Source organism: Macrotis lagotis, chromosome 2 (genome assembly GCF_037893015.1).
Source record: "Macrotis lagotis isolate mMagLag1 chromosome 2, bilby.v1.9.chrom.fasta, whole genome shotgun sequence".
NCBI classification, from domain to species: Eukaryota; Metazoa; Chordata; class Mammalia; order Peramelemorphia; family Peramelidae; genus Macrotis; species Macrotis lagotis.
In genome coordinates, this window is record NC_133659.1 from 2,916,272 (window position 1) to 2,943,906 (window position 27,635).

The following is a 27,635-nucleotide window of genomic DNA, read 5'->3' on the forward strand; positions in this document are numbered from 1 at the left end:
TGCAAAAACCTAAAAAAAAAAATAACTCAATTTCCTGATATAGCGCTCATATACACAGACATCCATCAAGGTCAGTACAACAGCTCTGTAGGCCTTCAGTTGGGTAGGTAGTCTAACTGTACTGCACTTTCGTTTGGAGTCTCCCAATAACTCAAATTAACTCTGGCACAATGGATGCATCAAACTTATATCTATGGACAGCCCTAGAAAGTGTACTTCCAAGGTGAGTGAACTTATCTAGAGTATTTGTTGTAACCAATGGTTCCATGTATGGATGATGCAGTGCTGGCTGGTGGAGGACTAGTTTATTATCAAGCCAAAATTAGCGCAAGCAACAGAGAATCAATCTATATTCTGCTGCCTCTTGTCCTCAGAGGCTTCATTGAGTGCACAATCATCTATGAACCAAAAACCATGCATCTATTCTTCCTTCACATGTAAAGTAAAGACTTGTGGGCTTTTCTAATTTAATAATTTACCTTCAGTGCAATATCTTATCTTGATGCCATTTTCATCCTTGCTGAAGGTTTCTGACAAAATCTCTGAGAACATCCTACTAAGAAGCATGGGAGAAACCACAGAGCTCTGATTCACTCCAATGGTGAATGAGAAAGCTTGGGAGCATTGTCCATTGTCCAGAAGCTGTGCAAGCATGTTCTCAAGAAACTGGTCTACAATACTGATGAGCTTCTCCAGGCAATTAGATTTTGCCAAGATCTTCCTCAAACCCTCATGTATCAAAGACCTTAGTCAGATCAATTAATATTGTGGAGGACAGACCTCTGTTCTGCTCCTGGCCTCTCTCCCGAGTTTTGAGGCAGCAAACATATTGCCATTTCTCAGCCTTTAGTGGCTCTCAGGTAGGTGACCATCTGCCAGGTGAAGGATCAGCCTATTTAAGGGGGAATCTGGAAGGTCTCTTGCTCATAATGACTAAGAGAGTCCCCATGGTTGTCATAGGACAAACTGTTTCCTTTTTCTTTATAGAGATGGATGCATCCTTGAACTCCTGGGGGATAGAAGATTTCAGTCAGCTTTTGTAGGAGCAGGACCCTTTGCCTTGTAAAACTCCTGGAATAGAAGCAGCACCACATGGGAGAAGCCTACCAGTATTCAAAACCTCTTCTCCAGTTGGAAGTCCCACAAATTCCTTTTATGATACTGGGATACCAAAGCCACAAAGAGCAAAAACAAGAAAAGAAAACCAATAGATCAATTTCCCTAGTGAATATGGATACAAAAATTTAAACAAAATACTAACAAGGAGATTACAGTATTATATTGAAAAGACCATACACTATGATTAGGTGAGATTTTACCAGGAATGTAGGGCTGATTCATTATTAGTAAAATTATCTGCCTAATTAAGCATATCAATAACAAAACCAACAAATACGATTATCTTAATAGGCACAGAAAAACTTTTGACAAAATCCAACCTTTATTATTCCTATAACCCTAGAAAACATAGAAATTAACTGCTTTCCTCACAATGAAAAGTAGTATCTATCTAAAATCATCTGCAAGCATTATATGTTATGGGGATAAATTAGAGACACTACCAAGAAGATCAGGAATGAAACTAGAATGCCCTTTACTGCAATTATTATTCAGTATTGTACTAGAGCAATAGGAGAAGGAAAAGAAATCAAAAGAATTATAATAAGCTATGAAGAAAGAAAACTCCCACTTTGCAGATGATATGAAGTTATGGTTGGAGAACTGACTAAAACTCTAGCTAAAATAGTTAACCACTTTAGTAAAGTTGCATGTTGTAAAATCCACATAAATCATCAGCATCTCTATATATTTTCAACAATATCCAGCAGGAAGAGACAAGAGAAATTTCATTTAAAAACAACTTCAGACAATATAAAAAACCTCAACATCTACATGCCAAGAGAAGCCTAGGAACCATATGAACACAATTGCAAAACGTTTTTCACAGTAAATCAAATTTAAAATTAATTACTCATAGGTATGCTCAGTAAATACAATAACCATGATAATTCTACCTAAATAAATGTACTTATTCAGTACCATACCCATCAAATTTACTAAAGTATTTTAGTGGCTAGAAGAACAAGAGGTCAAAAATATCAAGGGAATCAATGAAAAAATGTGAAAGAAGGTAGTTTAGCAGTACTAGATATCAAATTGTTTTACAGTGCAGAAGTCATCAAAACAATTTGGTACTAGTGAAGAATTAGAGTGGTGACTCAGTGGAATAGAGTAGATCCACAGTAAACAGTCATAAATAACTATCCTAATCTAGTGTTTGATAAACCCAAAGATGCAAGATTTTGGAACAAGAAATCACTTTGGTCCACAAAAATTAGAAACCTAGAAAGCAGCTTTGCAGAAATGAGATATAGACCTCCATCTCACTCTGTATACTGAGATAAGGTCAAAATGGTTACCTCACTTAGAAATGAAGGGTATTATCATTAGAGAGTATCATGAGAGGAGCATGAAAAATTTTACCTGTTGGCTCGATGAAAAAGGCAAGATTTTATTGACCAAACAAGAGCTAAGTTTGATCATGGTATGTAAAATAGATCATTTTGATTACAACAAATCAAAAAAGGGGTTTGCATAAACAAAATCAATGCAGTCAAGATTATAAGGAAAGCAGGGAACTGGGAAAAATTTTAACAAGCAAGTTTCTCTGATAAAGGTTTTATTTCTCAAATAAATAGAGAATGAAGTCAAATTGGTAAAAAAAATAGATAAGAACGGGTGTTTTTCAGAAAAAAAATCAAAGCTACATTTGGTCATATGGAAAAATGCTCTAAATTAGAGAAATGAATATTAAAGCATTCTGAAGTATCATCTGACACCTATCCAACTGACAAATATGACAGAAAAGGAAAATGATAAATGTTGGAGGGAATGAAGGAAGAATATGTGCCTTAATACATTGTTGGCATAGTTTTTAACTGATTCAATTAGGTCTGCCACCTCTAAAGAGATCAGGGAAAAAAGAAAAGAAGTTAAAAGCACAAAAATATTTATAGGAGCTCTATTGTGATGACAAAGAATTAGAAATTGAGGGGATGCCCATCAATGGAGAAATGACAGAATAAGTCAGGAAATATGCTTGTGATGGAACACTATTATTCAATAAGAAATGATGAGCAGAATGCTTTCAGAAAAACTTGAGTAGACTTACATGAAAGAAGTGAAGTAAAATGAGCAGAACCAGGATATTACTGTACATAGTCATAGCAATATTGTGCTATTATCAACTGTGAATGACTTATTCTCAATAATATAATGATTCCAGATAAATAGCAACTCCAAAGAAAGAATGAATGGAGTCTGAATGCAGATTGAAACTTTCTTTTTTAACACCATCTTTATTTTTATTTTGGGTGGTGGTTTCTTTTGTAACATGGCTTATATGGAAATGTTTTCCTGACTGAACATGTGTAATCTGTATCAAAATCTATCTTTTTCAAGGAAGGGAGAGATATGAGAGGGAGGGAAAGAATTTGGAATTCAAAATTTTTAAAAATGAATGTTAAAACTTGCTTATAAGTAATTAAGCAAATAAAATAAAAATTAATTAGTTAAATAAGTAAAGTAAGGATACATTTGTCCTATGACACAAATATTGTAGAGATGTCTAAACCAGCTGGCTGGTGGAGGACTAGTTTATTATCAAAAAAGAGGATGAAAACTTGACCAATTTCCCTAATACATATTGATGCAAAAATTTTAAATAAAAAACCATCAAGGAGATAATAGTAATATGCCACATTGTATATTATGAATAGATTGCATTTATACCAGGAATGCAGGACTGGTTTACTATTAGAAAAACTATAAGAAAGCTATAAGAAAAACTATTTCTTAACTAGTACCAAATTGTTTTGATGATTTCTCCACTGTTACCATATTCACAAAAACAGCAGAATCACATGACTTAGTTCAATAGATGTAGAAAAGTTTTTGACAAAATATAATGCCCATTCCTATTATGATGGATTATTATAGCATTGTAAGAAATGATGAAGAGAATTTTATTTTAATCTGGGATGACCTAAATGAACTGATGCAAAGTGAAGTGATCAAAGCCAGGAAAACAATTTATAGAAAAATAATAAAGGCAATATAGTAAAGACAATTTTAAAAGACTTAGGAAGTATGATCAACCCAAAAACAAACCAGAGTTCAAGAGAATTCAAATATACTTTCCACCTCCAGAGAGACAGGCAAGGAATTCAGTGAGCAAACTGAGGCATTTCCTGTCTTCTTTTCTTTTCTTTCTTTTTTTGGGACATGGCTAAAGTAGGAATTTGTTTTATATGATGATACATATTTGCAATGCTTTTTTCTTTGTTTTCTCCACTGATGGGATACATGGAGAGAATATGGAATTGAAAATGAAATAAAATTGGATTAAAAAGAAGTAAATATAAAATAGAAAGTATATACAAAAATTGGGAGGTAGGTGAAGTGAGGTTGGGTGGAATTAGCATCTGGGAGAACTAGGCAAGGCATCTTCTAGGAGATGGAACATGAAAATGAGCTGACATTGAGAACATTGTGCCTAGAATGGCCTAGGATTCTAGAAGATATAACCATTAAGCACTTTGGAAATTTCCTGGAATTTATTCATTATTTTCCACTAACACTTCATCTTAAGTGCATTTTGCACAGGATTTATTTACTCTCAGGTAAGAAGGCATGGTCCATGTATTACTGGTGATGAGATTGTAGTGTGGATCCAAGTTAAAGGTCCTAGGTATACCTCAGGTGCCCCCAGAAATATCTCAAGATCAGGATGGAGTCCTGAGCTGGGTCCAAGGGTGACTGTGAAATAGAAATAAACCTACTTTTGTCTTTACTGTATCTTTTATTTGTATAGAAATATATCACTGGCAGGTAAGTTTTCTGAGACTGAACAATGGATATTTTCAATCTTCTCAGACATCCTTGATCCTCATGTTCCTATTTTTCTCTCTTTCAGTGGGCTAAGCCTTTCAATGGTCAGCAGCTTGATGTTCCTGTTTTTCCTGAAATACACCGCCGGCATAATCTTGTGGTTCTTTGTGTTTGGTGTGTTCGCCATTATAGCATATGGTATCTATCCCCTCTTAAAATAAATCTCCTAAGCACGGATATTGAGAATCTGGTGCCATGGACTTCAAGGGGTCTCAGGATAGGAAAATGATCCCATCTTTATTTTTAATAACTTTTGGCTCCCTTTGCCATCCTCTGTATTTTATTTTCTGCATTTATCAGCAATATTTTGAGATGGGTTCCATGAAAAAGATTCAAAACTTTTTTTTAGCATCATTTAGGATGAGCAATACTGGCAGTGGCATGAGTTCTTCCTTACCAGAAAAGAATAAAAAAGGGGGGGGGGGCTAAAAGAAGCTCAGCTCATTTTGTTTATAGCTTCTTCAATCATGCTTCATGAGGAATTTCTAATTTAAAAAATCTCAAATTCACAAATAGTTCCTAATCTACATAGAAGGAAATTTGGAGACTCCCCATAGGCAATAGGAATCCAACTCCCCATAGGCAATGGGAATCCAACTGTCTCATTGAAGATTTTAATCAACAAACATTTTTTAAAAGCACTTCATATGTTCCAGGCCCTGGGATACTAGTGTTTTATTGCTTAACTGACTACTAAGTCCTGCAATCACAAAGGCAAAAAAGAAATGGTACCTATCCTCAAGGAAATGAAATCCTTCACAGAAAGAGAACATATACATAAATAAATATATATGCACAAAAAGGCAATATAATTTTCACAGGGGATGAGAGAACAATTATTAAGCACCTATTATGCACAAGATCCAAATTTTCTCCCTGAGTCCCCTTTCCTACAACTGAATCTTTCAAAATGGTGATTGGTGGATGCTCTTCATAATAGCCCATGCTTTGCTGTTTGCCTCCAATGCCAGATTTGTATTTCTGCTGTAGTCCTGCTATTCTGTGTTTCCACTTCTGTTCTCCCCACTAGGAAAAGGAGTTTCCATTAGTCTACACTTCAGATTTGAAAGTGCATTACTATGAATGAAACAGGACTCCAAACCACTTGTTCACTTAGAAGACCCTTTTGGAATAGTGTTACCCTTCTAATTTGCAACAAGTCACATAGAAAGTAAAAGACTCCACAATTGAGGGTGAAGATACATTATTTTCCATATTTATATTATAAAGATGGAAGTAGGAGATGATTCTACTGCCTCTTTCTCCCTTCACCTCCTGAGATAAGTCTCAAAGGTACATTGTTTGTGATTGGACCATAATGGAGCAGCAATGAGGGCCATGAGTGTCCTGGAAAATTTTCCATTAAGTAGAAATGTCATAGAATTCTTGGCCTATTAGTTTCAAATAAAGTATATAATGTAGAAATAAAAACTAGGCCCATGTAGGAATATATCTGATAGAAAACTTTAATGGGAATAGTGTTACTTTTTGGTGCTCCAGAAAATTCTTGCCTTATTGAATCTTAATTAATTATTTTTTAAAGGAATATACAACTGTTACAATGAGTTTCACCGTCTTCATTCAAAACCTTCAAGCCAAATCACTTTCTCTGATATTGGTTTTCAAGCCGATTTGAGAGTCTACTTGCTAATGAAGCAAACCTGGTTAATATTTGGTAAGTGCCTTTTCACATCTTTGTTAAAGATACAGTAAGTCATGTGTCAAGTTGTACTGCAAGCTGCCAGAGGTCATAGGACCAGAGAACACCCTTGGAAAAGACACCTGAAAACGATAAAACTTAATGTCAGCAACTGTGTGCCGCTGACTTTTGTAATTCCTCTCCAATTCTCTTGGGCATTCTTTGTCAAAGTTCTCAGGATCCTATAAGTCAGAGGTCACAAGACCCTGAGAATTTCAACCTTGTATTTTAGCCTCTTTGTCTGTAGTGAGGACATTGAACTCAATTTCTCCCAAGTTCTAGCTATCACATTCTAGGATCCCATGGTTATAAATATCTTCCCTCTCTGCTTCCATTTGCTCTTCCTTTCTTTTCATTTAGTTTTCCCCATTACCCTTCCTCAGCTATGTAGGGTGCATTAACCACCTAGAGAACTTCCCCGTACATTCAGATGAGCACTATCTTTGCAACCCATGACCCTAGAACAGGGGTTCTTAACCTTGGGGGTCTACGAATATAGACCATGTAGGCATGTTACATATACATAGATACATAGATGTGCATGCAACATTTATAGAAATATTATCATTATTGGAACAGTTAGAAGGACAGAGGGCATGGGTGTAAGTTGGCAATCATGGGATCTCTCAAAAATAAAATTAAGGGATGGGGAAGAAAGATGCACTGGCAGAGGTAGAGTGGGGTAAATTATCTATAATAAAAGAGTCAAGGAAGAGCTTTTACAGTGAATGGGCAGATAAGGGCTGGGGACCAACAATGATTGAATCTTACTTAATCTTGCTCTCATCAAAATTGACTCAAAGAGGCAATAACATAATATACAGAAAGTTATAATCTATCTAACCCTACAGGAAACTAGGTGGAGAAAGAGACAAAGGGTAGTGATGAATAAAAAGGAGACAGATTGGAAGAGACTGTGATCAGAAACAAAATAATTCCTTTGAGAAGGTACAGGTTGAAAGGAGAGAGAGACAAAAACAAAGAGAAAGAGAAGGATAAATGAGGGGAAATAGGATGGAGGTGAATCACAATTGTGAAAATATTTTTAAGGCAAGTTTCTCTGATAAAAGCCTCATTTCTCAAATAAATGGAGAATTTTTTCAAATATATTAAAATACAAGTTATTCCCCAATTGATAGCCAAAAGATATGAACAGGCAATTTTCAGAAGAAGAAATAAAAAATTAATTTTTAATGCGCTAAGTCACTATTGATTAGAGAAATGCAAGTTAAAACAACTTTGAGATTCCAGAGAAGATCAGATTGACTGATATGGCAGAAAAGGAGCATGACAAATGTCAGAGGGACATGGGAAAACTGGGATTTTAAGGTACTTTTGGTGGAGTTTTGAACTGAAGCAAATGTTCTGGGAAGCAGATTGGAACTATGTTCAAAGGGCTATAAAACTGTACACACCCTTTGATCCAGCAATACACTACTAGACCTGTATTCCAAAGGGATTAAAAGAAAAGGAAAAGATCCTATATATACAAAAATATTTCTAGCAATTCTTAGTTGTGGTCAAAGAACTGGACATTGAAAGGATGTCCTTCAATTGGGGAATGACTGAACAAGTCAGGGTGTATGATTTTGATGCTTTCAGAAAAACCTGGGAAGACTTATATAATTGGATGAAAAATGAAATGAGCATAACCAGGAGAACATTGTACACAGTAATGATTATGTTGCTATTCTCAGCATTGCAATGATCCAAAAATTTATATTGAAAAATGCTATCCACTGCCAGAAAAAGAACTGATGGAGTCTGAATGCAAATCAAAGTATACTATTTTTACTTTATTTTTCTTGTTTTTTTTCTCTTTGCTCAAATGTTTTCTTTCACAGAATGATTAATATGGACATATGTGTTATAATGACTGCACATGAATGGTGTATCATATTGCTTGCTTTTTCAAGAATGGGAGAGAGGAAGGAAGGAGAGAATTTGGAACTCAATTTTTTAAAAAAATGTTAAATTAGTTTTTATATGTAGTTGGAAAAATTAAATATTATTTAAAAAAGTAAATGATCCTTAGTGAAACATAAGATTATAATATGTGATATTATACTTTTTATATTTGGCACTCAACATTTCTCTTTTTTAATTGTTCAATTTATGTTTGTGCTCAATTCACTTTTCTTTAGAAGTAGGTTTGACAGTTTCATCAAACTTTACAGTTTTACAAAAATTGATTGTTTCTATCATCAGCCTATTTTTAAAAGACAGTTAAAAATCAAACATTTTTTCATTGACATAAGATCGGTGTGCCATCAGCAGGACTAAGGGGTCTCAGAGTCCTTATAAGGATTCTTATTTCATCAAGTCTAGCACAAATCATTTCCATCAAGGAGAGCCTCATTCACCCAATATCAAAGACATTGTTATGGAACTGTACTCAAATGCTAGGGGCTAGGATGTGGACCTCTGGTTTCATTGATGATAAGGAAGTGCACTCCTCCAATGAATACTTGGTACCTTCTCTACAGTGGAGAGAAATACTGAGAGTTACCAGGATTGTTCCAGGTCATTATGAGTCAGAAGCAAGATTTTTTTTAAATTTATTTTTTATTCTCATTTTATACAAATGTTTTTTTACATTAATAAAATATTCTTGTTTACAAGTAAACAAAATACCCCTCCCCCCATGAATATAGATAGACTTGCTTGGGCGAAAAAAGTAAAGGGGAGAGAAAAAAATTAAAATTAAAAAAAATAATAGTAATAATTGTAGGTATGGCTTCTAGGAAGCACCAGCCCTAGAACCATGAGCACCTGAGCCCACATCCAGCCTCGTAAACCCAACAATCACCCAGCCATGTGACATGCAAGCCACCAGATCCCCACTGCCCTGCAAAAACCAAAAAGAACAAAAAAAAAAAAGACCCAAAATAAAATAAAATAGTAATAATATTAGGGGTGGCTGGGTGGCAGACAGACCATTGGCCCTTGAGCCAGGAGCACCTGGGTCCGAATCCGGCCCCAGACACCCAAAGATCACCCTGCTATGCGGCCCCAGGCAGGCCACCCAGCCCCACTTGCCCTGCACCCTCCCCCAAATAATAACAAAAAATGTGCTTCAGTCTTTGTTCCAACACCAACAACTCTGTCACAGATGGATCACATTCTTTATGATAAGTCCATCACAAAAGTTACTTCCATATTTTTCCAACGTTGCTATTGCTGATCACAACTCCCTCCTTTCTTATTTCTCCACTACCGTGTACTATATTTTCTCTCTCCTTTCACTCTGACTCTGCTGTAGGGTCGCTGAGTGGCGCAGCAGACAGATCCCTGGTCCTGGGGCCAAGAAGCCCTGAGCCCCCATACCACCCCTTAGGCCCAGAATCCACCTGGCCCTATGGTCCTGGGCAGGACATCCAATCCCAGCCCCTTGCAAGAAGTAAAAAAGAAAATGTGTTATATCTGACCACTCTCCCCCATGGTCCATCCTCTCCTCCTTTATTCACATCCCCACCATTCCCCCTGCTCCCCCCTCCTTCTTACTCTGAATGTCTATACCCCATTGAGTATATTTGCTCTTTCCTTTCCTAGCCATCTCTGATGAGAGCAAAGGTTCCCTCATTCCCCCTTGCCTCCCCCCTTCCATATCATTGCAATAGCTCCTTGTAATAAAAAAAAATCTTATTATGTGAAATATCTTGGACTATTCCCCCTCTCCTTTTTCTTTCTCCCATTCCATTTCCCTTTTTTCTATTGACTCCATTTTTACACCATATTTTATCTTTGAATTCAGCTTTCTCCTGTGCTTCAACTATAAAAGCTCCCTCTACCTGCTCTATTAACTGAGAAGGTTCATATGAATATTATCAGTATCATTTTTCTATACATGCAGTTCATCCTCATTAAGTCCCTCATATTTCCCCCCTCTCCTCCAATCTCCATGCTTCATCTGAGCCCTGTATCTGAAGATCAAACCTTCTGTTCAGCTCTGGCCATTCCAAAAGGAACATTTGAAATTCCCCTGGTTCATTGAAAGTCCATCTTTTTCCCTGGAAGAGGACATTCAGCCTTGCTGGGTAGTTCATTCTTGGCTGCATTCTAAGCTCTTTTGCCTTCCAGTATACTGTATTCCAAGCCCTAGGAGCTTCCAATGTAGTTGCTGCTAAGTCCTGTGTGATCCTGACTGCAGCTCCACGATATTTGAACTGTGTCCTTCTGGCTGCTTGTAATATTTTCTCTTTGGCTTGGGAGTTCTGGAACTTGGCTATAATATTCCTAGGGGTTGGTTTTTTGGGATCTCTTTCTCAGGGGGATCGGTGGATTCTCTCCATTTCTATTTTGCCCTCTGCTTCTAGAATATTAGGGCAATTTTCCTGTAGTAATTCTTTGAAAATGATATCAAGGCTCTTTTCCTGATCATGACTTTCAGGTATTCCAATAATTTTAAAATTATCTTTCCTAAGTCTGTTTTCCATATCAGTTATTTTTTCAATGAGATATTTCACATTTTCTTTTATTTTTTCATTTTTTTGGTTTTGAAGTATTGATTCCTGATTTCTGGTAAATTCATCAATCTCCCTGAATTCTATTCTTTGTCTGAAGGATTTGTTCTCCTCAGAGAGTTTTCTTATCTCTTTTTCCATCTGGCTCATTTTGCTTTTTAAAGCATTCTTCTCCTCAACAACTTTTTGCACTGTTTTATCCATTTGACCTAAGCTGGTTTTTAGCATGTTATTTTCTTCAGCATTTTTTTGGATTTCCTTGACTAAGCTGCTGACTTCATTTTCATTTTTTTCCTGCATCTCTCTCCTTTCTTTTCCCAGTTTTTCTTCCAACTCCCTCATTTGATTTTCAAAGTCTTTTTTGAACTCTGTCATAGCCTGAGCCCAATTTCTGTTTTTCTTGGAGTCTTTAGATGCAGGAGCTTGTGCTTCCTCATCTTCAGACTGAGTATTTTGATCCTTCTTGGGCCCATTTGCAAAATATTTCTCAATAGTCTTCCTCTTATTTCTCTGCTTGCTCATTTTCCCAGCCTGGGCCTGGTTTTGGGGTGCTTCCTGAGCTTTTGGGACAGTCCCACAAGGGTCTCAGTGTGTGAGGCTCTGTCCTCCCTCCTGATCTGTGAATGACCATAAGCTCCCCCCTCTGCCACTGGGCCGAGGTGGGGGGCCCTGTTGTTCTATGGGGGGGCCTAGACTGCGATCAGTATCTGAATGTGGGCAGAGCCCCAGAGTTCTGTTCCAGGGGCAGGGGACAGAGCTCTGCAGTCTCTCTTCACTCCCTTCCCTCAGCTCAATGGGCTCATGCCCTGGGGGCTCCTGCTTACTGGCTCTGCCTGCTTCTGTTCCTGGGTCTGGGCTACAGAAAGACCATGCTGCTTGCTGTGTGTCCTGAGGGCTGGGCTCCACGTGCTCGCTCTGGCAGAGGTCCCCCGCTGTTCCCCCACTTTGTGCCCAGTGCTACTCAGGGTGCAGCTCAGGAGACTCCCCCGCTGCTGTGAGCCATGGCTCCCAGCGCCCTGGGGCTGCCTCCCTCCAGGAGGCTGAAGTTCTTTGGCTTTGGCAGGCCACCCCTCTGGCGGGCCACCCCTCCGACCCTGGGGAGCAGTCTTTCTGCTCTTTTCCAGGTTACCTTGAGTAGGAGAACTGCCTCTCTGGGTCCCTTTGTGGGTTCTGTCTCTTGAAAGTTTAGAGTCCTTAGCTTATGAGTTTTATCAGAGAGCTCCCAGCAGCAAGATTTGAACTTAGAACTTCCTTATTTTGGAGACTACTCCCCATCCTTTACAGCATGTTGGCTCTCCTTTTATCTGATAATAATGAACTTCATAAAGCACTTTTATATTATAGTAAGAAAAATAGCAGTCAAAGATAAAGAAAATCAGAGGAAGAGTTAGAATACTGGGTTCTCATCCTAGATTTAGAAGCAACTGGCTCTATAACCTTGCACAAGTCATATTTAAACTGTGGGCTTTAGTTTTCTTGGTTTTAAGTCATGAATGCTGAATCAGATGATCTCAAAGTCTCCCTCTTGCTCCAAACCCCTGATTCCTATTCACACTTAGGGAGGAAGGGCATCTTTTCTTGTTCAATAGAAGACTTATCCACAGGGAATAGAAGTTTTATTATTAACTTGGCTATTTATCTTTTCTGCAAAGCAAGAAGATAGTGATTCTGACATATCCCATTTTCTTGAGTTAAATGATCAGCTCTGTCCCAACATCAGCAGGTGGTGATTTCAGCCTAGCATTTGCTACTTTTTAATGTGGTGATATAAAACTCTCTCATTTGGTACTAATTTCTGTGTTTTAAGTGAATAAATTTGCATGTAATTAAAAATGTGTACTTAACCAGAGGAGACCATTGCACTGGAGTGAGATGATGCATCACGAAACCTTTTTTTTTCATAGGCAGCATAACCTTCCCATGTCTTTGAAATATTAACCAAAGTGTGAGATGATATTAGGAGGCAAAGAGAGGAAATGGACAAGAACAGCAATGGTTTGTCAAAGTCCTGCCTGTTACAGGTGGAAGAGAGTGAATCCTAGATCTGGTATATGCGCAGAAATATCCAGGTTGTCAAGTCTGTGCTTTGGCACCTTTTAGTGATGTGACCTTGAATCAGTTTCTGAGGCTCAGTGGCTTCATTCTTCAATGGGATTGTTATGAGGAGCAGATACCATAGCAAGGAGAGGAATCGTTTCCACTGACCTGTTCTCCTGCATATCTTCAGTCTCAGGTGACAGGAGGTTTGTGAAATACTTTGAAACTTCAGGTGAAAAAGCAATGCCAGCTGGCATGTCAAACTCACCCCCAGTTAGTAAGTGCTTCTTTTATACTAGGTTTTGTAAAGCTAAGGACTGGAAATAAGAAGGAAAGGAAAGGAACTCCCTGCTCCACAAGATCACTGCCTCAATGTCCCCTGTTTAGAGTAACCTTGTTCCTATCAATCACTATATTAACCTCCAAGATGTACTTAAATTAAGCAAGATAACACTCAAGGTATTTTGCAGACTTTAAAAAACAATATAAATAGGAATGAAAGTAAATGCTCTAACTAAGCATCAGTAAATCTGTTATCTAAATAGCCTGGCATGCTGGTCTTGAACGAACTGAATTGGAATGCTGTCTCCCAGCCTTAGCAGCCAGCTAATCCTCAACAAAGGCAGGAAGTTTTCTCAGCCTCAGCGTTCTCATCTAATGAACGTGGTAATACTAAAACCAACTTCATATGGATCGTAAGGACCAAATGAGATAGAGAACATATTTTAGAAACATAAAAAGAGCTCCATACATGGTAGCTGCTCTTATTATTCATCTATTCCTAGACCAAGCATTCTACTAAATGTTAGCAATATGAAACTATGACTCAGAAGTCCTTGCCTGCAAAAAGCTTATGTTCTTGGGGTTGGGGGGAGGAAAGGGTGGTGTGCACAATGATATACACGAAGTCCTTCCAGCCCACAAAATGACTTAGTGAATTAGAAGCCAACTTTAGCCTCAGAAAGAATGGACAGCTTATTGTGCCTCTGCCACAATGACCTTGGACAGCTCATCTCACCCAAGCTGAGTTGTAGATTGATAGAGGGAATTTCCACATTAAAGAAATCACAGACTTGGATCCTCAAAAATGTTACATCAAGGACAGCTAGGTGGCCCAGTGGATAAAGCACTGGCCCTGGAATCAGGACGCCCTGAGTTCAAATTCAGTCTTAGACACTTGATACTTAATAGCTGTATGACCTTAGGCAAGTCACTTAACCCTATTACCTCAAAAAATTAATAAAAAATACTACGTCAATTGCTGGGATGGTTTTTCTATGTTGGAGGTGAAGAATGATCCTGGAGATCTCAGCAAAGCCAGCTGATGGACTGACCACCAGTGGGGGTTCTAGATCTTCTTGGCATCTTTGAAAATAGCTTGTGGAAATGGGGTTTGTTTTTGCAGAGGTGAAGTATTTGCTTAAGATGAGGTTCCATGGTGAGTAGGACTGCCCCCGAAGTCTTACTGCTTGGGACTCACAACTTCCAATGTATGTTCTTTTCTAGTGGTCATACTTTGCATCCTGGAATTGCTCATTTTGCTTCTGATTTTGTTCCTGAGGAAGAGAATCCAAATTGCTATTGCACTGCTGAAGGAAGGGAGCAGGTAAGTGACTGATCATGGGATGGATCCCCAATGAGAGTCATGGTTCTTGGGAGAGGCCATCCATCATCCAAGAAGACCTTTTGGATGACAGGGCTTGGATGAAAATTTAGAATAACCCAGTTGGCCAGAGACTGGTAGAAGAATGTGAAAACCCTCTCACAACTACAATTCAGGGGTTGTAGAGGGAGCCAACCTCAGGCAGAAAGACTCAGATCCAAGTCCTCCTCCAGAGATGTAAGCCTGGGCTAGTCATTTAATGATTTGCTGTCTCAGAAGACTCTCCAAGCAGAATCACAAGCATTGGTAACAGGAATGACCAGAAGATTAATGAAACCACAGATAGACTTCAGAAGAAACTAAGTGGGAGCAAGCTAAGCTGCAAGGGAAAGGAACATAGAAGTTATCTAGTTTAACTCCATTTCAGAATCTCCTATTACATATGGGACTATAGTCAGGTGAGGTCATCCCATCTCTGGGCCTCAACTTCCTCATCTGTAAAGAAGTTAGAGAATTTGAAGATCCCCTGCAACGTTTCAATTGTTGGTACTACTTTGAAGACAAGTCTACAAAACCTATGAGAAGCTCAGTCAGTTTTTTTCATAAATAGCTGGTAATAAGAAACCCCCTTTATCACAATTCCATTTTCAAATAGCTCTGTCATTAAATTCTTTTTATGAGTCCCTCGCTCCCCTACTCCTGGTACGACCCTTTGGCATCAAAGAGAACAACATTTATTCTTCTTTCATATGACTACCTTTTAAGTACTTGTAATTAGCAATCAGCCCCCCACTAATTTCTTCTCCAGGCTAACCATTCCACATACATTCTTTACTAACATAGCTATAAATTCCTTCACTGCTCTGATTTCCCTTTTCTGATCATACTCCAGCTCGGCAATGTTCTTTTAAAAAATGTGATGCTCTGGACATCATCTGAGCAGTCAAATATGATGGGACAATGTCTTCCCTTTCCTGGAAATCATTCATTGATGGATGTAGTCCAATATCCCATTAAACTTTTTCTATATGATATCACATTGTTGACTCCTATTGTATTTGCAATCTGATTAACTATAATTCCTTTATTCTTTATTTTCCAATTAAAGAAAATAAGTTAATGTTGTATATATTTTGTATATATATATGTACATATATAGGATATAGATTTATATTTATTTAAAGGATTTATATTATAATATAAATGAATATAGTTCATGTGAATGCATTTATTCATTACTATTAGATTTTAGCGTATCTGTTTTAATTTAACCTGCTGGAATTTGTTTGGATTGCAACTGTCACCCAATGTGACAGTTATCCCTCTCAGATTCATATAATGCACTTATTTAATAAAAAGTCTATGCCGGGGCAGCTAGGTGGCGCAGTAGATAGAGCACCAGCCCTAGAGTCAGGAGTACCTGAATTCAAATCCAGCCTCAAACACTTTAATTGCCTAACTTTGTGGCCTTGGGAAAGCCACTTAACCCCATTGCCTTGCAAAAAAAAAAAAAAAAACAAACTAAAAAAAAAAAAAAAGAATTCTATGTCAATTGATTTTTTATAAATGTTCACAAGAGTAGCATCAATGTCAGCCCCCAAAGTGCAAAACATGTTACTGGCCATGGTGTTGATACAGTTTAATCCTCCAGTGTCATATGGTTTCTGTTCTTGGTAGATTTTGGTTTTTTTGAGAACTAGCCTTCCTATCTCATTGAAACTGTAAATGCAGGGTCCGCTCATAGGCCTATTCCCACTGGGATAAACATGGGAACTTTGATGTGTTTTGTTTCATACCTGGTTAAGTTCACTTCTTAGACAACCTGGTGCCTTTCCCCACCATCTATTCATGGATCATTATAATAATGCCAGAATGAATGAGGACACCCAGGGCTAGTTTAGAACTCCTGAATTCCAAAGTTGCTAGCCTCAGCCTTATTAGTAAATTCTACACTAAAAGACTTTTAGTCTTAGAACAGTGTATTTCTTTTTCTTTTAAATTAATTTTTATTAAAGATATTATTTGAGTTTTACAATTTTCTCCCCAATCTTACTTCCCTCCCCCCACCCCCCCCCCCAGAAAGCAATCTGTCAGTCTTTACTTTGTTTCCATGTTGTACCTTGATCCAAATTGGGTGTGATGAGAGAGAAATCATATCCTTAGAGAAGAATTCTAAGAGGTAACAAGATCAGACAATAAGATATCTGGTTTTTTTTCTAAATTAAAGGGAATAGTCCTTGAACTTTGTTCAAACTCCACAGCTCCTTATCTGGATACAGATGGCACCCTTCTTTGCAGACAGCCCAAATTTGCTCCCGATTGTTGCACTGATGGAATGAGCAAGTCCTTCACAGTTGACCATCACTCCCATATTGCTGTTAGGGTGGACAGTGTTCTTCTGGTTCTGCTCATCTCACTCAGCATCAGTTCATGCAAATCCCTCCAGGTTTCCCTGAAATCCCATCCCTCCTGGTTTCTAATAGAACAATAGTGTTCCATGACATACATATACCACAGTCTGCTAAGCCATTCCCCAATGAAGGACATTTACTTGATTTCCAATTCTTTGCCACCACAAGCAGGGCTACTATAAATATTTTTATACAAGTAATGTTTTTACCCTTTTCTTCATCTCTTCAGGATACAGACCCAGTAGTGGTATTGCTGGGTCAAAGGGTATGCACATTTTTGTTGCCCTTTGGGCATAGTTCCAAATAGCTCTCCAGAAGGGTTGGATGAGTTCACAGCTCCACCAACAGTGTGATAGTGTCCCAGATTTCCCACATCCCTTCCAACAATGATCATTATCCTTCCTGGTCATACTGGCCAATCTGAGAGGTGTGAGGTGGTACCTCAGAGAAGCTTTAATTTGCATTTCTCTAATAATTAATGATTTAGAGCATTTTTTCATATGGCTATGAATTGCTTTGATCTCCTCATCTGTAAATTTCCTTTGCATATCCTTTGACCATTTGTCAATTGGGGAATGGCTTTTTGTTTTAAAAATATGACTCAGTTCTCTGTATATTTTAGAAATGAGTCCTTTGTCAGAATCATTAGTTGTAAAGATTGTTTCCCAATTTACTACATTTCTTTTGATCTTGGTTACAGTGGTTTTATCTGTGCAAAAGCTTTTTAATTTAATGTAATCAAAAACATCTAATTGGTTTTTGGTGATGTTCTCCAACTCTTCCTTAGTCATAAACTGTTCCCCTTTCCAAAGATCTGACAGGTAGACTAGTCCTTGATCTTCTAATTTGCTTATAGTATTGTTTTTTATGTCTATGTCCTGTAACCATTTGGATCTTATCTTGGTAAAGGGTGTTAGGTGTTGGTCTAATCTAAGTTTCTTCCATACTAACTTCCAATTATCCCAGAAGTTTTCATCAAAGAGGGAGTTTTTATCCCAATGGCTGGACTCTTTGGGTTTATCAAACAGCAAATTACTCTAATCATCTCCTGCTTTTACACCTAGTCTATTCCACTGGTCCACCACTCTATTTCTTAGCCAATACCAAACAGTTTTGATGACTGATGCTTTATAATATAATTTTATAGAACAGTGTATTTCAAAGAGGAAAACAGACAAGGTTGCAGCCAAGAATAACTTATCCTCTGCCCCAAAGTTGAGTATAATCCTGAAGGAAAAAATGGACATTTGAGAAAGTGAAAGATTTTCTGATATTTATGACAAAAAGATCAGAACACAATGGAAAATTTGCTATACAAAATTCAATAAAAGATCCAGAAAAAATATAAAGAAATTATCAAGGCCAAATTGCAAAAGACTCATTAAGGTCAAACTTATTATACCTTATATGCAAAAATATTATTAGGATTCTTAAAACTCATTATTACTAGGGTAATTTGAAAGAAAGGTTGGGGCTGAGTTGTGTATGATAGGGTGATTCTAAAAAACAAAACTGGCAGCTGGGAGAAGAGGAATGTTTTATCATGTCTTGCTGGTTATGACAACAGACCAATTATCGTGTCCTCTGACTGTGAAGCAGTCAGAGAGGTCAAATCAATGGATTAGGAGAAATAGAAATTTGACCGACTGCTTTCACCATCACTTAAATCTGGTCATGCTGTCCTTGTGTCTCTCTTCTGCATGATTCAAGCCTAGACACCCACTTTTTAGCTTTCTCTCCACTCACAAGGAATCTGTGTCAAGAATTACTTTTTACTTTATGTAAATGTTACCTTATGTGAATGTTTTTACTTCTTGTCTAGTCTCCCTAATTTTCAAAGATTTCCTTGTCAGCAGGGATGAGTTCAAGGTGTTGATACCATGGTCTACCCTTCCCTCCAGCACAGATGCTGCTGGCAAGGCTTCTATCTGTTTGCCACCTTTATTAGTCATTGAGGATTGTCCAAACTTAGGGTCATAGTAATTTGAAATCAGAATAAATTGAATTGTCAATAGACTTCCAAGAGGAAATCCCAATTCAAACTTGAGCTGAGATCTAAGTCAGAACCAGAGGCGCTGAGGTGACATGGCTAGACCCATGGCAACAAGGCCAAGACAAAGTTCCAGTTGGGATGCATTTTCAAGTCTTGGCAACTATCAATCAGTTGGCAATGCCTAGTTACATGCTCACTTTTAGTATAGGTTTTGGTCTTCCTGTGTTCTTTGCTGATCAACCAGATAGATAACAAATATTTATTAAGGGATTACCTTGTACCAAGTATAATTCTAAGTACTTAAGATATAAACAAACTTGAGATAAAAACAAAAATAATCCCTGCCCTCAGGGAGTTCACATACTTAATGCAACAGAGTAAATATTATGCAAACAACTATGTGTAGAAGGAAGATTCTGAGATTGAGGGAGACTAAGAAAGGTTTCTTGCAAAAGACAGGATTTTTTTTTTAGGTTTTTTTTTTTGCAAGGCAAATGGGGTTAAGTGGCTTGCCCAAGGCCACGCAGCTAGGTAATTATTAAGTGTCTGAGACCAGATTTGAACCCAGGTACTCCTGACTCCAGGGCCCATGCTTTATCCACTGCGCCACCTAGCCACCCCGACAGGATTTTTTAAAAATAATATTTGCAAGAATTCAGGAAAGCCATGGGGGGATGGGGTGAGGGAGGGCATTCCAGGGATGGAGAATAGCCAGGAAAAGAGGCTCAGTATTAGAGAGTCTTGCATGAAGAACAGCAAGACAATCAGTGCTACTGGATCCCAGATATATAAAAGGGAATTGGATGTATGAAGACTGGAAAGACAAGAAGGGTCTAGGTTAGAAGTTAACTGCTCAGAAGAAACTTTTATATATGGTTCTCTTGATCTGCCCCTGGGTTTGAATTCTTAAAAATATTGTATCTAAATCCATAATAAATTGGATCATCTGTAGCTTGATAGTCTGGGATGAACATCGTCAACCTCAGTCTGTGACTCCTGACTGAGATTCAATATTCTGAAGCCCTACCTTTATCTCAGACAGTAAAATTTATCTATCTATCTATCTATCTAGTTCATTCATTGGTAGTTTTTGAGAAGCAATGGAGTTGTGTAACTTGCCCAGGGACACACAGCAAGTATCAAGTATCTGAGTCTGGATTTGAACTCAGGTCCTCTTATTTCCAGAACTCAATCTATCTCTCCACTGCATTACTGCTGCCCCTTTTGTTTTATTTTACTTTGGGTTTTTTTGCAAGTAGAAATTTATTAAATACCTATTCTGTGCTGGACACTGTTCTAAGCTCTAGAGATACAAAAGGTGAAAGACAATTCCTTTCCTTGAGGAACTCACATTCTAATAAGAGAGACAAAAAGCAAATAAATATGTCCAAACCATAGACAGGATAAATTAAAGATGTTCAACATGGAAAAACACTGGGATTAAGAAGGGTTGGGGAAGGCTTTCTGTAGAAGATGGGGTTTGATTTGGGACTTAAAGGAAACTTGAGAAGTCAGTAGTCAGAATAGAGGAGGGAGACCATTCTAGGAGTGGGAGTAGGGGTATGGGCAGACAGAATTTCCAGGCTTGAGAGATGGAGGGTCTTATTTATGGAACATCCAGAAGACCAGTGTCACTTCATCACATTCTTTGTAGTAGTCAGTAAGATTTAAGAAGATTGGAAATGTAGGAGGGAGTTGTTATTATGGTCTTTAAATGCCAGACAAAGAATTTTGTATTTGATCCTTGGAGATAATAGGGAGGCATTGGGTTTTATTGAATAGGAGTGTTCATCATATTGGTGGACCTGAACTTTAGGAAAATCATTTTGGTAACAAAACAAAGGGTGGGGAGACACTTGAGACAAGCAGACCCATAATCAGAGTATTCCAGTTGTCCAGCTATGAGACCAATATTACAACAGTGTGGTAGCAGTGTCCGAGGAGAGAAGGGGCATATTTGAGAGACACTTCAGAGGTGAAATGGAAAGGTCTTGGAGACATATTGGATGTGTTTGTGTGTGTGTGTGTGTGTGTGTGAGAGAGAGAGATAGTGATGAATACCAGATGATTCTTAAGTGGGAGTTCAAGGGATTGGAAGGATGGTATTGCTCTTTATAGTAACAGGAAAGGGTGGAATTTAAAGGGGTGTCTAGCAAAGGAGGCTGAACTGTGGTCAGACAGCTGGGAAGACAACCAGAAGATAGTAATATCCTTCAAACTAGAGAGCAGAAAATTTCAAGGGGAGAAGAATCACTAATTTCAAAGACTGCAGAGCAGTTGAGGAAGATTAGGGAGAAGAGGCCCTTGAATTTGGCAGCTAAGACATCACTAACAACTTTGACTAGAGCAGTTTCAGGGAAATTATAAGATTGTAAGAGGTTAAAAGGAGAATGAGAGGAGAAGAGGTGGAAAGCTCTATTGTGGATCGCCTTTTTTAATGAGTTTAATGACAAAAAACAGAATAGATACAGAATGATAGCTATCACAAATGGGAAGATCAAGTGAGGATTTTTTCAGGACAAGAGATGATTCATGGGCATATTTTTAGGCAGGAGGAGATGAGCCAGTAAAGAGGGAGAGATTAAAAATCAGTGACAGAATGAGGATATCAGAGGAGGCAATCTATCAGAAGAGATGGGCTCACCTGAGCAGTCTGAGGAGTTAGCCTTTGTAAAGAATAAAGAATAAAGTCAGCTTGTCATATGAGATAGACTGAAGAGAGAATGGCAGAAGGCATATGAGTGGCATGAGATGAGGAAGAATGAGAAAGCTGGAGCTAATAGTGAATGACCTTATTTTTTTTTTCACAAAATAAGAGGCAAAGTTAGCTGAGAGAAATGAAAAGAGGAGAACCATGCTAAATTTGAGGAGGGATAAGAAGTTTTGGAATGCTTGATAAGAGAGTTACAGTAGGATTGCTTAGAAATAATGACCTAGTTGAGGTTGTATAACATGAATTTATAGTGAATCCAATCAGAACGATGGTAAGATTTTCTCCTCCTTCATTCATCAGCCTGTGTTAAAGTGAATGTAGTAAATGGTACAAGCAGTCCTAGGTCAAGACTTGGCAGAATCCATGTGGCAAAATGGCAAGATGGGACATGGACTCAAGAAAGAAGAGAATGGAGAGTTGTATTGGTTCACCAAAGGGCCAAAATGGAGAAAAGAAAAGAGAGTAATTAGTGCATGGAGTTGTTCTGAGAGGAAATGACAAAATCAGGGGTTTGGGAAATTTTTGAACATGAAAGTGGTACATTTATGGACAATAGAAAGATCCAAAGATATGGCCATTTTGTATTTACTTACTATTTCTAGTATTCCCCTCTTTTATTATTCTAATAACAGAATTTAAAACAAATAACAATAATAATAAATTAGGCTGGCTCTACAGTCAGCCTGAGTCTCAGTCTGAGTTTAAATCCAGCCTCAGACACTTAATGATTACCTAGCTGTGTGACTTTAGGCAAGTCACTCAACCCATTGTCTTGCCAAAACTATAGCAGTTCTCATTCTCCCTCTCCCTTCCTTCCCCCTTCATCTCTCCTTCCCTCCTTTTGTTCCTTTTTGTCCCCTTTCTCCCTATTTCATTCTCAGATTTGTAGTTTTATACATTTGCACATGTCTTCTTAACATTTTCTCTCTCCTCTCAGATAGTTTTTCTTATGAATATGATAGGTTTTTCCATTGCGGTATGTCAATCATAAATTCTAATAAACAAATGATTCCTATCAAGTCATATTATCTCACTATGTTATAAACTTCAAATTGACTGTGTTTATTGGAAACAACTTGATTTGATGACCACTGGCTTTGGAGTTAATCAGTTGAGATTCTAACCCATTTCTGGCATTTCTAGCTCATGAAATTTGAGGGCAGTCACTTCATTTTTCAGAAATATAGGTGTCTATATGGGAAGAGATTAGGTGGTCTCTGAGGTCCCTTTCAGTCCTAGATATAGGGTTCTGTTAGCTTTATTGTCAATACTCTATTCATTATTCTTCTATGCCTAAATAGCACTCCATTATCTTATCATGTCATTGCCTTCTATGATGCAGATCACAATCCATCCATACCCTAAGAATGTCTCAACCTCTGTAATCTCTCTAAAATGAGACTGGGAAAACATCTAATTCACCAAATTGTGAGCATCAAGGAGGGTATAATTATAAAACATTTGGCAAATAACAGAGCTTTCCACAGAAAGAAGGTAGGATCTACACTTAGAAGATTTGAGTTCATATTCTCACTTTTTATACATACCATATGACTTTGGATATATTACTTAACTTCTCTAGGTCTCATATTCTCATCTGTCAAATGGAGGGAATGACAATTGCATTAGATGAATTCTACAGTTGAAGCCTATGTCTTCCAGTCCCCGCTTTCACCCATTTCCAAGTCAACCTTATATTATTCTCAACTTAATAGTAGTCTGTATGCACAGATATTTCTGTTACTCCTTGGTTCAAAACCCTTCAATAGTTCTGGGTGTTTGAAGTCCTTAAAGTTTAAATTCCTTAGCCTGACATTCAAGGCTTTCCACAATCTAGCATTTCTCTAATTTTCTAGTATCAATTAATACTACTTTCCTTTGCTCTCTATTATCAGTCAACTAATTACCATTCCCACAATTCCCCAGATTTCCTCAATGTTTTGCTTTTGTTTCCATGCTTCTTTATAAGTGTATGCCCTTTGGCTCAGATTGTCATTGAAGACACTGTTCAAATGTCACCTTCTACAATCTCAGTAGGATATGATTACTGTTCCTCCCCTTTCACCTCCTAGCACCTCTTCTATGTACCCAGTAGGCCCTTGAGCTGGGCTAGAAATCTGGATTTGACCTCTTCCTTTGAAGCTTGGTGACCATGTGATCCTGGGGAAGTTATAGAGTTTCTTAAGACTATGAATGGCAGAAAAGGAGGGAGATAGACATTGGTGAAAGGAGTTTCATTACCTGGGAGTACTTTAGATGCAGACCTAGTCCTTGTCCCCTATATACTTACTAATGTAACTCCACAAGTATTCTTCCTCCATCTTATTTTGTTATAGTTGTTCAGATGACCCAACATCTACCACTCCTAGACTGTGACCAACATGGGACCATGTCTTTTGACCTTTAGCACTAACGGAGGACTCTATACAGAGGAGCTAAAGTTTATTGAATCATCATCTAAGATGGGTGGCAGGTGAAAAATAAAATTACTGAGGAAAACAAGGTTTTGATCTTCTGAACATATATATTGATTTATTAAGTAAATTTGGCCAATTGCCCAACAAACCAAGACCGGCCTCTTCTGCTTAGACCTGGACCCCAAATAGAGGAGTGGTCGGATATTTTATACATTAAAAACAATCAATCACCTAAGACCAATTAATTAAAAGGAAACACTATACCATTAGGTAATCTGATTTCTAATTGGAGAAAATATTAAAGACTTCCAAGTTGGGAGAGGGAGAGTGAACTGGTACCATTCCCTGAAATCAGCAAAGGAGGTGATCCACTCTCCAAATATCTCTGAACAGTCAAAGGAACATGGGAGCAGTAACTGTTGAATTTTCTGATAAGCATGAGTGACTTGAGCTAGATAATAATAATAAGTAAAATCCATGCCTCAATTTTCAGATCTGACCAGGGTTTCTGGTCAGCATAAATGAGGTCCTTGGTTAAGGGTCTCAAAGCAAAGGGAGAGGTCATCCAGTTTCCCAGTCACACGTGTCTTGGTTGGAACAATGCAATAAGGTTTTCTCCCAATTCTCCCAAATGAATAAAGCTTTCTCATGAGACATAAATTGGACTAGACCCATGATTGAACAGAAACTAAGCTAGCTCAATTGAGTCATCTAAACTGACACAAGTCTCACTTCCCACACTGAACTACTTGCTATCCCAATCCCCTCAGTTTCCTCAAACATTAGAGATACCATTCCTGTCCAGAGTTATTTCCCTCCCTGATTTAACACTCCTCACCTTCAGCATTATCTTCTTCCTATCATTCTCCATAATAAGGCCATTTACAATTTTCTCTAGAAACGTTTCCCTCCCTCACTATTTTCATTTCAAAACCCTCTCAGATCAGGCCCAAAGCTAGAAAGAAGTCATCTTAAACCATCGCCTCCAAAGCTACATTCTATTCACTGACACCATCTGTATCCCATAATTTTCTTTTTGTTTGAAACTTCAAATTTAAAGAAGTAAAGAAAACACTATCTACATTCCATAGCTTTCAATTTCCTTTCCCAGATTTATTCATCTTTGTAAACCTGTTCCAGATTTTTCCTGGCAGTCTCATTTGTCTCCATAGGAATCCCTCAAAGTGGGATAGGCTTCATGGATTTGCTGAAACTCTTCAAGCTCCAGGAATCCCAATCCATCATGATCAGCTGTCTTTGGGATAGTGATGGCTGCCTCTATCCTGAGGACTCCCCTGCCCTAGTTCTTCTCTTGCTCCTGGTGTCCTCCAGGACATGTGGGCTTGGGATGCTTCCTTGTGACTCTGAGCACCACAGATGATCTCTTCAGTCATTTGAGAAGGTTTTTCCAGTCTTCAATACCAGTCTCTGTGCCAGAGACTAGGCAGAGCATTCTTGTCCCTCTGCTCTTCTATTGTCTCCTCCTCAGGTCACCTGCCTTCCACTCATTTGGAAACCTTGACCTTCTGTATCCTTCCTTTGACCTTTTTTGCTTCCTGGCAAAAAGGTCTTCACCTTCACCTGAAAGCCGAAGAAGTGAGAGGGATTCTTCCAGCTCTTTCATCTTCCCCTTGTGGCAGATCTATCTAGTGGTGATCCTTGTAATGAATAAGCCGGGCACTAGTCACTGCCAGAATTCCTTCCCTTTTCCTGCCTCTTGAATGAGAATCATTGGAATGGAATCATTGAAGTTCTCTCTGCCAACTTCCACTGATGATGGCAAGGGGATCTCTGGGGAGCAACCAAGCCAAGAGACTTGCTGAAGCATCTACTTGTACTGGAGACTGAGGAAGCAAAGACAAATGAGGCCAGTTCTGGCTATCAGGGAGCTTACATTCTCTTGGAGGGGAACTTGGTAATGAGCTAGTTTTTGCTAAGGGATGTGTGCAAGCTCCCATGGGGATTGATACAAGGTGTCCCAAAAGTCTTCGTGCCATTTTAGACATTAGGAGGAGTTTAAAACTGCTCAAAGATTTTTGGAACACCCTGTAGATCTCTATCTCTAATTCTCTCCATCAATATGCAATAGATGCAGTAACAGGAAATAGATGCATTCTGGTCTGATTCAGGTACTTACTATCGCCATGACCATGGACAAGTCACTTTACCCTCCATGCCTCAATTTCTTCATCTATAAAATTAGGATAGTTATAGAATCTAGCTCCTAGGGTGGTTGTGAGGATCAAATGAGGTAACATATATGAAGTGCTTTGTAAAACTTAAGGCTTTCATGAAATGAGTGTGTTTAGGTAATCCTTAGATAGAACATAGATAGATGGTCTTGTTCAATTTTAACCTAATTATCTAAGATAAATTCAGGTACATTGTCATGAAGACCAAACCTGTGGCTTCTTTCTCTCTCTCTCTCTCTCTCTCTCTCTCTCTCTCTCTCTCTCTCTCTCTCTCTCTCCCCTCACTCCCTCCCTCCCTCTCTCTCTCTTCCTCTTTCTTTCCCTCTTTCTCTCTCTTCCCTCCCCTCAAATATTACCACTGAATTTACTATTTGCTCTTTAATGATAAATAAAGCTTCCTGGTCCCAAAACAATCAATCACAACAGTCGACAAAATCATTTAAAGAAAATAATCAAGCTCCTCAGTTATATGGTAACACATAATCATCCCACATCTTTAATTTGTCCATTCCGAGTTCATCTCCTATATTGTTAGATAGAGCTTGACTCATGGAATTTTTTTAAAAACCCTGTTATTCTTTAATCAATTCTGTTTTATTGCCATTTCTTTGCAGCTGAAAGCAATGAGTGATTGATATATGGAACTGCAAGGGATTCTGGTGGCACCCACCTATACATTTTTGTCTGTGACTCATAATTCAGAAACATGTTGTACACCAGACATTTTATTTGAAACATATCACAAATAAACACTTTAGATTTTTCAGAAGGTTCATGCTGGGAGTTAATAGTACCTGCGACTTCCAAACTACCCCCATATGTCATACTTTAAACTACGACTTAATGTGTAAGGAGAAACATGGGAGGTAATTACTCTAAATCCAACCAACTGTACTCTGTATGGATGGAAATGAAGGGATGGAAAAAAAGTTGCTAATGTCTAAAAATGAGTTTTCAAGCACACTTTTAGAATTCAATAATCATACTCTTTAAAGTCAGTTGTAAAATTGGCTAACAAATAGTTTGTGTTAACTATGTCCATGTTAACTATGGCTCATAATCAATCGATGCCAGTCAGAGTTTGAGGTGGGTTTATTTGGAATAACATTCTGTGAGTGACTTTAGAAAGGCTTTAGCCTTTCTATATTACTTCGCTT

General features: G+C 38.1%; 1 protein-coding gene across 4 annotated transcripts in view; it reads left to right on the forward strand.

Annotated features, from left to right (window-relative positions):
• Positions 1–27,635, forward strand: part of SLC44A5 (solute carrier family 44 member 5) — a 380,222-nt gene that overhangs the window by 311,072 nt on the left and 41,515 nt on the right. For all 4 annotated transcript variants that reach the window (XM_074221155.1, XM_074221159.1, XM_074221156.1 and 1 more), the window contains 3 exons: positions 4,976–5,088; positions 6,494–6,625; positions 14,656–14,755. In XM_074221155.1, coding sequence (XP_074077256.1) covers positions 4,976–5,088; positions 6,494–6,625; positions 14,656–14,755 — 345 coding nt within the window. The remainder of the gene's footprint in view (positions 1–4,975; positions 5,089–6,493; positions 6,626–14,655; positions 14,756–27,635) is intronic.